Below are 10,874 nucleotides of genomic sequence, written 5' to 3'. Positions count from 1 at the left end.
TCAAGGTGAATTAAAACGACATTTGAGCACTGCTGAATTATGTTAGTCTTAGTTATGTATCACTGTACATACAATGCATACACAGCTTATTTGCCTTTATGGTTAAAACTCAGAATTTTTGAGAAATAAAAAGGTTTAGTTAAGTTTGGAGGCAGGGTTTGACGTTTTCTTCTTGTGTAGATGTTTTAACTTTAACAAATTTAACTGACATGCACGCACTCACGCGCTCACACACACACGCGCACACACACACATACACACAGACGGTTGCATAAACACAGCATCACAGATTGAACAGTGTTTACAGATTACACTCATTCTGAACTGACCCACTCAGCGTTTGAATCGAGGGTAGACTTTGGCTCTTTCTCCTCACACACATACACTGTCGGTCCGTCTCCAGATTTCTTCTTCTAATGTCTTTTTTTTTTTTCCTGCAGCTTCCCGGCTCCCCTCAGCTCGGGAAGAGGCTGCATCGCTACGATCTGATTGGTTTCTTTGTAGGTGGCTGCCTGCGTTGTGGTTCTGTGTCATGGCATGTGTCGGTGCAAGAAGGGTCGCGTGGCTTGTTGTGTGTGTGTGTGTGTGTGGTAAGTGTGAAGGGGGTGCAGGGGGGGAGTGATGCGGTTGGTCGGAAACGGTTGGTCGGTTGATTGGAGTGCCAGGAGTGAAGAAATCAAGGTGCAAAGATCAGGGCTGGGGGTTGCGACCTCACACTTTTTTAGGGGGAGGGGCCAACTTGATGATCTCATCTTCAGAGGGCTGGCGGATGATGTCTTTTAGGGTGGAGGGGTAGGAAAGAGGGTGAAGAGAGAGAACAAAGAGAGAAATCATAAGAAATCTATACACTAACAAAAAGTTGTATTCAACACCCATTTTAGCATCATTGGCTCTCTCTGTACCAGTGTATCCAACATGTGACTTAAAGTTACATTCCGTAAGAATTTCATTACATCAAACCCCTTTTTAAATACCATGACATGGGCATATTTTCATGTACATTTTGTAATTTCCTCTCTATATAGTAAATCTAATTAGTGGCGGACTCCGCCATTCTCAAATTACCTAAAAAACGCACCAGAGAATCACAGAAAATGATGCACGGACATAGACTGTTACTGTTTTATGTTTCAATCTTACCGTTAACCGTTCACTCTCCTAATGCTGGATCAGAACTGAATTCACCTTTCCTAAGCCCCGCCCCTTTTTGCTCTGTGCTCCAATAGCTGTTGAGCAAGCTTGGTACCTGGCAGAACCTTGGTCAACTTTGAACTTTGCGTGTCTTTGAATTTTTGATTTATGATCTTTGGATTAAGAACTTACAAGAAATTACAGCTGCATATTCATAAAAATGACACTTTCTGTACAAAACTGAGCTAAATAAACCTTCAATAGTTTTTAATAGTAGAGGAATTCATGCTTTTTAAAAAAAAAATTATTTTGCCATTGCACCTGTATTATTATGTTGTTTTAACTCGACCTGGCTGGAAGCTAAATTTCCCCTGTGAGCTGAACTGAGCTTCAAAAACAGTTGTGGAAAACAAAATAAACCTAATAATGGCAGCAAAAAGCAGACTGAGAGAAATAGGAAAAAGAAAATTTAATTGTAACACATCCGTCTTCTTAAAACATGCCTACCTCATGATGTATTAATATTTTGTAATTTCGATCTTTATCTACATAAAATAGAAATTGATTGAAAACATAATTAAACCAGAATACATGGAAGATAAAAGGCCCTAAAATAATGTCCCCTTTAAAGTTAATTACTGAAATTAGAATGAATGAAAAATTGACAAATGGCTTGCAATGCTTTAACTGACTGGATTTCTTTTTTGTTTCAGTTTTTTTTTATGTATTTATGTATTTTTATTTTTGAATAGTATATGCACCTTATTCTGTTATTTTATCTAGAAAACCTAAACTTTAAAACTGTAAACTGTTAATCATTTAACAACCCCTTCACTATGATCTTGTCCTGACTCCTGGGAGTCACTGAGGAGAAGATGTTTTCTGTTTTCTGCCATAAGAGGGCAGACCTCGATGGATTTGAAAGACCAGTCAGAGCAACTTTCAAGTTAAAGATACAGTAATGTCTAAAAAGGGCTAATATTAGCCTGGTATTTTAGGAATACATAAATCTAACCCTCTTATACATGTCCTATCGAGTGCATTACCTTTGTATTTCTTGGCTGAGGGGATGCGTGTGAGCTTGGTGTCGATCTCATCATCCTCAGAGATCTTCAGCACGGTGGTGCGGTACTCGATCACCCTCGTCAGCAGGTCCGGTCGCCGCGAAATCTCGAAGATGTGCTCGATGTACGACAGATTATCTGCATGAGAGGTGTTGTTAGCAGGCTTGTTCACAGTTTATGTCAGACATGTTGTGCAAAGACGCTTCAGTCTTTGCTGAGGCTGCCTGGATATGAAAATAAGAAGACAAACTGCTCTTTGTTAACCCCTGTAGACTATGGAAACCCCTTTTAACATTTAATCAGTAGGGCTGAATGATATCAGTTTTGTGAAAATGTAATTCAAACCAGACAAAACTGATTTACATCTTTAATTTAATGACAGATGTCAGTAATTCTGTTTTTTATACTACTAATAATAACAGATTACAGATATTTAGAATTGAAAGTTGAAAATCTAGTATTAATTTCAGATATGACGGCCCATGTCATTGAAGATATCTACAGTGATATTTTAACCAGTGGAAATCAACCAGGTCTCATGAAATTCAATGCATGATATCTATAATGTAAAAAGAATTGCATAGATCTATAATGAACCTTTTGACTAGTCAGCATTGCTTTGTACCTATGACTTATGCAACTAGTCAAAATCAGATTACAGATATGTCGACTTGGAATTATAACACATCAAAACCGAATTCTTGATATCTGTAACTGAGTTTGAATAGAAGTCAACAGTAAAAATTAACTAGTTGTATTTAAGTTACAGATATTTTGGATATTTAGGCCTACGTTACATAAAGTGAATTATGGATATGTCCACTTAAACCTATAATGCATAAAAATCTAAATATAGATGTCTGTATTTGAGTTGGAAGAGAAAGCAACAGTAAAAGTTGACTAGTTGTATTTTAGTTATAGATATTTTAGATATGTAGGCCTATGTTATTTAAGTTATCAACAGTGAAATTTTGACTAAAGTAAGTTTCGTTTTTTTGTTGACACCTGAGTTGCATTCTTACCAGTTATAATCCCAAGCGTTAAAAAGGCAGATCGATGATTTGATAGCTCACCTTGGGCCAGCTTGTCGTTCTTCTCCAGGTAGCTGAACCACTCCTTGGAGGAGGTGATGTTGTTGCTCTGGTCCTCGGGGATGTCCTCCTTGCAGGCCGACTTGAGCTGCTCCAAGTCCTCGTTGGTGATGTTTTCAGACAGGTCGCTGAGCAGAGAGCTGTACTCCGCCATGGTCTGGTCAGAGGCAGAGAGAGGAGAAACGGTTAGATATATATACTGAATTAAAAAAAAAGTAAAGAGTTTGTCAGAGAAACAAGAGGAGACGGAAACAAAGAACAGCAGCAGAAAATATCCTAATGTTGTTAAACGGCTCAGTGTGCAAACAGCCCACCTACTTCCCAGACTCCAGGATGGGAAACAGTTAGGACGTCTTAGCTAATGACAATAGCATACTGTCAGAGCAGGGTGGAAAAAAAGCACACTGAATATATCTAACAGGTCGATCTGATTTGTTTTTAGCAAACAGCTGAAAGAGGAGACTGACTGAAAAGACAGATCTCCCTGTTTGGGGACATCCTTAATTAAGATGCGAGACAGTGTTTCGTCCCATTTTATCCCGTCCTGTGCACTCAGTGAAGGACTTTTGTCAGCATTTGGCTTTTGTTTTCTCATCACAAGGTTATCCATTTATATCCACAGTCATTTTACTTGAAATGATCTTCAGTGAACAAAGGATAAGGCTGATGATATTCTATATTTTCCCTATTTTCTTGGAAAGACAAAACACAACAAGTATTTTTGTATTTGTGTGTCCAAGGCCTGATAGAATGTACAGCACTTTTTGTGCCATACACTTCCATTGTTGTTCAAAAACAACTGAAAACACATCATCATGAGTCACACTGTTGTACTGACTGTCAAACACTATGATGACCGCAGTGGCCAGATGTTTTGGGAAATTATTATGGACTTTAACCTACAACAGCATGAGCTAAGAAGAGAAAAAAACAGTCGGGTAAGTTACTTTTCATCAAGTCAACTCAACCTCTGATGACAAGTTCTGTGTTACTCTGTCTCCCTCTAGTGGACTCATGGAAGAAGACGATGTGTGTGGTACTGTACAATCACAGATGCACAGTCATGCACAGAATAAGCCATGTTACCATATACAAATGTTACATGTACGAACACATACAATACAGCTCAGCTAATTGAATCCATAAGAGCCTCAGATTCCCAGTCAGACTCAATTTATGATATTCCAACACTGTTTAGACACCCCAGTATGCAGAAATATTCAAATACACAATTTCTATATACTCAGCATGAAAGTCAAAGTTAAGTTAAGTCAAAACTATACGGGACTAACATAAAGTGAACATGTCTGTAAAGGGGAGACTCTTCAGTATCCATAGAACCCATTTTCATGTAGATACCTTGAAGTGAGAGAGCAATGGTATGGTTTTTCCCTCGCCAAAATGTAGCCTAGCTTTGGTTAGTTAGTCGCCCTCCTTCCAGACAAGGTAGCATGACATGGTTGGGACCAATGGGTGCCGTTGTTCATCTAGTTTCATATGATACAAGAACATCTCTCTAGTATAAAACTGAGCCCACCACGGCCTATGAAAAACAGACAGATCTCACAGTCACACACACACACAAGACTAAAACCATGATCATGAAATAATGATTAAACCTGCACTTATTTAACACAGATACACACAGACACTTTTTTCACAGTAAAAACTTTTGGGACTGATTAACTTTCTTCTACAGACACAATTGGCACACATCATCTTCTCAGTGACATCATTAACTAACCTGTGAGGAAGTATTTTCCACTGACACACATACTGACCAGCTGCTTTTACAGTGCTTGTTTTCACCCAATCGTGCGGCTGCTCTCATCCCTACTATTGGCTACTTCTGAGCTTGACAGAGGGCATTTTGGGCAGTAGTCCTTAGTTTTTCATGAGTTCACTGCATTTAACATTCAAAAATCACTCTTTCCTTCGTTTTGACCCGTATGACAAAGATCAGGACCGGGCATGAGAGTGTTTCTGTCCTGATCACTGGAGGGCGTCTTTTTGCCACAGAAAATAGCTTTAATTGATTTTCACTGGCTGGTTTTCAGATTTAGATCCAAAAATGGTAACAGTGGTTAAAGGTTTCAGTGCATAGGCATGTAGTGGTTACAGATCAGCTTCGCATTAAAGAATGAGCTGTCAAGATCGCAGGGTTTAAGTTATCCTCACAAAAATAGGGAATAGGGAGCTTGTCTGTGTGTGTGTTTGTGTGAGTGTGTGGGAGTGTGTGTGTTGGCATGTGAGTTGTTCAGCAACAGGCAGCCAGTGAGAAAAAGACAAAAAAACACAGAGCAAAAGAGAGACAGAAAAACAGACAGAGTGATTCAGACATGTTGCGAGGCCGTCTGCTCGGTTCAGCTGCGTCTGTTTAGAAGAAGCAAAGAAAATAGATCAAGAGGAAAATGCATTCGTGCACACGGTGTTTCAGACTGCAACTCATATCTCCGTTATTAACATATTTGGGTCAAGCTATTCATATGCATCTGCATTTCCAGATGATCGCAAATATTCATGCATAGTACTGTAGTTAGTGTAGTCATCTGCACAATGGGAAGAGTTACAAAGGAACAAGAATATCTGCAATTTGTGCATCTGGTATATAAAATGCCTTTTAAGGATGATTATTATATGAACAGCAAATTAATTGGTAAGAATTAGGATAATTTATTAATTGTTTGAGTCTATTTTTAAGCAATGTCCATTTTATAGCAATATATTTTGTTCAAAATACTTAAATATCTTCAGGTTTTGCCCTGTGGGATGGACAAAATAAGGTATGCTTGCTCAGGGACACTTTGGCAACTTTGGGGAGAGATACAACTCGCAGCAGGACCGCCTCAACCCCTTCTACCACAAAACATACATTTCCTGCAACATAAACGTGCATCTGAACACATCTCTTTCTGTGGAACAGCCCCAACCCCCCTCCAAGTCCCTGGCATCCATGCATCTGGCGAGAGGCTGCCGCTCAGTGCAGTGCATCATGGGCACTGGCACGAAGCTCTGTCTGCCTCTGATCCCCTCAGTCTCATCACAGATAAACACGCCGTGCAGAAAGCCCAGAAGAGCTCTGTGATGAGTGGTGTGACCTATATAACAGGGCTGCTGTTACATACAGTCACCACCAGAGGGCGGCCATTCGCTGTGGCGCATTAGATACTGTAGCATCTCACAGTGGAACAACGCTGTCTTTACTTAATCTCATTTAGCACGCTCAGACGGACATGTGGATACGAGTTGATGCTTTATAGCTCAGCAGCAGACCAGAGCCAAGATGATACACAAGAGTGATGAGGAAAAAAAAGAGCTTATTGCCACTGATATGGAGTCATAGTAGTGCCATAATAAGAACTAAAATAAAATAAAAAAAAAAACCCAAATAAATCGGTATATGAATAAGTAAATTAAATCTGGACATATAAAGACCAATGGTGAAATATAATAAAATTAAAAATAGTCATAAATTATAGTTCATAGAGTGATAGGAGTGCCATAAAAAATAAATCTGCAAAAGAATAAGTACATGTATTAGGGAAGGGTAGTAAAAAACTTTATTAAAGAAATGTGTAAGTATAAAGACAAATAAAATATAAAAGAATAATTATTAGCATTTTCACTGATTTCTCATTCTGAGTTTATGTTTATGTCATTGTAGTACCATAAAAGATACATCTGTGAAATAATAAGTAAATTTTAAAAAAACGGAAATATGAAAACAAATAAAATATAAATTTTCATTTACTTTTACATTTATTTGTTTATTTTTGTATATTAATATATATTTAAAACTATTTTTGCATATAAATTACTATTTTCTATCTACCCTACTCTTATAAGAGTTTTAATGTATGTATTTTTATACACTATAATTTATTCCTGCACACATGAAACCTCCATTGACAAGAATTGACTATTCATCCTGGGCAGGAAGGCCCGCCCAAAGACAGCTGATTGACAGCTTGGCCTTTCATGGAATAACAAAAACAAGATGGAAACAATGCAGAAAAATAAAGTGCTAAAAATTAAATAAATTAAATGATATACATGCAAATGATACACATATACAGAAAAAAAATGTTAGTTCTTTTTATATTTCTGCATTTATTTTCTTTATTCTTTTTTATGGCACTCTCATGACTCCATACACTCCTTCAAAAATACAGTTAAATTTGACTTTTTTTGAATCCACCAGTAATAAAAAAAATCAGCTCTTCCAGCTAAGACTTGATGACTAGATGAACACATTATGTACTGACAAACCACGACAAAGTTTTGGGATGTACGTGACGCTACTGCAGCATCCCAGAGCAGATCTGACGGCGACAGTGACCGTCCCACAGGGCTCATTTAAGGTCAGGTTTGTTTGTCCGTTCTCTAATGGCTAATGGTGGCATTTGGTTTGGTTTGTCTGATCCACGATCTCAGCCTCGGGGCGAGAGAGAGACACAATGATGACGGAGCGCTTTTAGTGTGCATGTGCTGTGAGTGTGTGTGAGAATGAGTGTGTATTATTTCCTTCTTAAATGTCACATTCATCTCCTCTCTAACCAGACCAACTTGCTCAATCAACACAAAGCCCTGCGTGGGAGAGAGCAGGGATATGCACCTTAACTGCAGTGAATACAACGAGGGTCTGAATACTGTGTGTGTGTGTGTGTGTGTGTGTGTGTGTGTGTGTGTGCATTTGTTTGCCAGTGAATGTGTGTTTGAACGTTTCAACTCACGAGCTTGTGAACTGTGTGTGTGATGGAGGGGAGGCAGACTGAAAGAATGAATGAGTGTGTGTGTGAGAGAGAGAGAGAGTGTGTGTGTGTGTTGCCTCCTCTCTCGACCCAGGTCGCCCTGCCTGCTCTCTGTTTTGCACCACAATGGACTGGCGCTGCTTTTGTGTACTTTTAGAGGAGAAAGGGGGAAAAAAAAACAACAATGGATAGAGTGGCTACATTTAGTGTTTCTCTCCCATCACCTCCCTCACAACGCCACAACTCTCCCTGCCTCCTGCCTTTAACTCTTTCTTAACCGCAAAAAGACATTCTGGGTATTCAAGTAGTGCTATTTATGCATTTTAATTAATTTATTACATGGCTTTGTTAAATACTCGATTCTGATTGGTCATTTACGGCATTTTAAGGTCTGTTATTTCTGTGTAACAGATCGTTGTTATGTATAATAGGCCGTTGGTATGAAAAACAGGCTGTTGCTATGGACGCAGTGATGATCATAGATGCTTGAGGAGCAAGAATAAAGATGGAATAATAAAATAATCATATTGACATCATATTTTCGGCAGGAAAAATACAGGAAACACACATATGATTAAAAAATCATGTGTAGGATGTCATTTTAATGCAATTTTATGTGTTTAAAAACTATTTTGCATGCTGCTGCAAGCTTGCAGCACACAGCGGAGGAAGAACTCTGTTCTGTATCTGCTGCATGCTGCAAGCCTCTGCAGCCGTACAGCAGTCGTGCTGCATACTTGTTGCATGTGGTCTAAAATGGTAGTTAGAAACTGAAACCGACCATGTCTTAATAAGTAATAATGATGCTAAATATAAGGCAAAGAGTTTCCACCACTCACTCACGTCTACCTGTTGCAGCTATAAGATGAATCTACAGATTAAAAAAAAAGGATTATTGAATAAACAGCCACCCCTATTATTTTGTATGTACAAGCACATGGCTAGTTGCCATGGATGTGCCACCCCATAACACTTCAAGCCACTTCAAGCGCCACCATCCCTGAAAAAACTTTTTTTTCCCAAAGAAACAGTTTTTCATTTCAAAACAATGTTGGCCCAGCTACATTATCTGTTGCTTGCTTTTCACTATAGTTTGAAGGATCATGGATCATGAATGTTACTGCTTAGCCAAGTTTGACAGAAATCGCTTGGCGGCTGTATTTAACTCAAATCAATGTATCCATACTTTCTGCTGTTGCATGATGAGGCAGATACATAAGAATCCATAATCAGCTATAATGACAAAATGTTTTGAAAGAAAATTAGTGACGAAAGGCCAAAACTGAGAACTGCAAAATGAAATGCATTATTTTATTTGCTGTGCAATATTGCAGTCATGCTCTAAGTAAAAGAGTCTGTGAAATCCCCTCTCTTCCCCTCCTCCTGCCTCGTTTCTCTGGGACGAGCCTGACACTGCCTCCATACATAGAGACCCACTGTGCTTCACATTCTCATGAACACAAACATGCTTTTGTCTGCTCACTCCTCTGTCTCTGCTGCCTGCGCGCGTGAGTGCGTGTGTGCATGTGTATGTGTGTGTCTTTAAATGTGAAAAAGACAGAGGGAAAGAATTGTCACTGAAATTGTAATTATAAAAATCAGCTATAAATTATATTCTTCAAGGAATCTGAACAATCACAGGTCATTTTTGGAGTGAGACCAAAGCAAGCAAACAAAAACACACAGGAAAAACTACAAGTAAACAGACTGTCCACTCCATTAATATATACTATCGGTGCTTAAATATGGAGGTTTATAAGTTACAAAACGTTTGGATGAGCAGTAAATTAATTCTAGTTGTGAACGATTCATGCTTGTGTCCGTGCTCAGTTTGAAATCTCTCCTCTCTCAGTTTTCTCTAGCAGTTTCGTTTTTAGCATATGATGGAGCTTATCAGCAGGTTCTGGCACACAGGCTTCCACAAGGTTATACTGTTTACCAGTCATTCCAAAACTTAAGAATACCATGGCCCGATTTTGTGAAATGAAATCTGAAAATCTTCTGCGGCTCACCCAAACTTTTAACAACAACTCTTATCAACACATGAAATGAATCGTACCGATGACAAGATATAAGATACATTTTGGTGTTAATGTGACGGATTAACAAATACAGTGTAACACCTGTTAAATAGGTAAGATAAATGAACAACAGCACTCAATTTATATGTATGTATATATATCCCATACAGTTGTCATGAATGGGTAAATTAGCAATAAAGATTTTTTATGAACCAGGCTGTGAACAAGTTTATTTTTGCTATAAAGTTGGACATTTTAATATGAGGATTACTGGGGACTGACTCACTTTTGGAGCCAGCCTCTTTTTGGCTCTTGGCTTCATTTTTCAGGCCCAGAGGTTGCTGGGATCTTGCCCAGTGTACACCCAAACCATGCCTTTCAGAATAAAGACCCATATTATGTTGGCACAATTTTGGCACAAGAATTTCCTTCAGGATTAATAAAGTTCTATCTTATCTTATCTTGACGTACACAAAATAGAACCATTACTAAATTCTGCTTGAATTTCAAAAGCTAGACCTTGTTTTGTTCCAATATGGGTAAAGCGTGTGTGCATTCATTACCAAGGAGGTTATGTTTTTGGTGCAGTTTGTCTTTTTTGTCAGCAGGATTATGGAAAAACTACAGACCTGATTTTAATGAAACTTGGAGGAAAAGTATAGCATAAGCCAAGGAAGAACCCATGAATTTTTTGGGCCGAATCTGAATCAGGGGGCAGATAAACTAATTATTTTTCACTTTAATTAACATTGTCAGATAGGGTTATTGGCCCTCGAGTTTATATTTATCTTACATGGGAGTCAGTGACTGTAGGTG

General features: G+C 38.5%; 1 protein-coding gene across 1 annotated transcript in view; it reads right to left on the bottom strand.

The window, feature by feature from the left end:
* Nucleotides 1-577: 577 nt before the first annotated feature.
* The window catches only part of pea15 (proliferation and apoptosis adaptor protein 15), a 59,283-nt gene continuing 48,986 nt past the window's right edge, over nucleotides 578-10,874 (bottom strand). Inside the window, exons 3-5 of the mRNA XM_084711971.1 lie at nucleotides 3,269-3,443; nucleotides 2,178-2,333; nucleotides 578-776 (exon numbers count right to left, since the gene is read on the bottom strand). Coding sequence (XP_084568097.1) covers nucleotides 712-776; nucleotides 2,178-2,333; nucleotides 3,269-3,440 — 393 coding nt within the window. The 5' untranslated portion in view covers nucleotides 3,441-3,443 and the 3' untranslated portion in view covers nucleotides 578-711. The remainder of the gene's footprint in view (nucleotides 777-2,177; nucleotides 2,334-3,268; nucleotides 3,444-10,874) is intronic.

The sequence above is a fragment of the Lutjanus erythropterus genome, chromosome 23, assembly GCF_056507025.1.
Source record: "Lutjanus erythropterus isolate fLutEry1 chromosome 23, fLutEry1.hap2, whole genome shotgun sequence".
Lineage (NCBI taxonomy): Eukaryota > Metazoa > Chordata > Actinopteri > Lutjaniformes > Lutjanidae > Lutjanus > Lutjanus erythropterus.
Note: the sequence above shows the minus strand (reverse complement) of the source record. Positions and strands in the feature narration are given on the sequence as shown.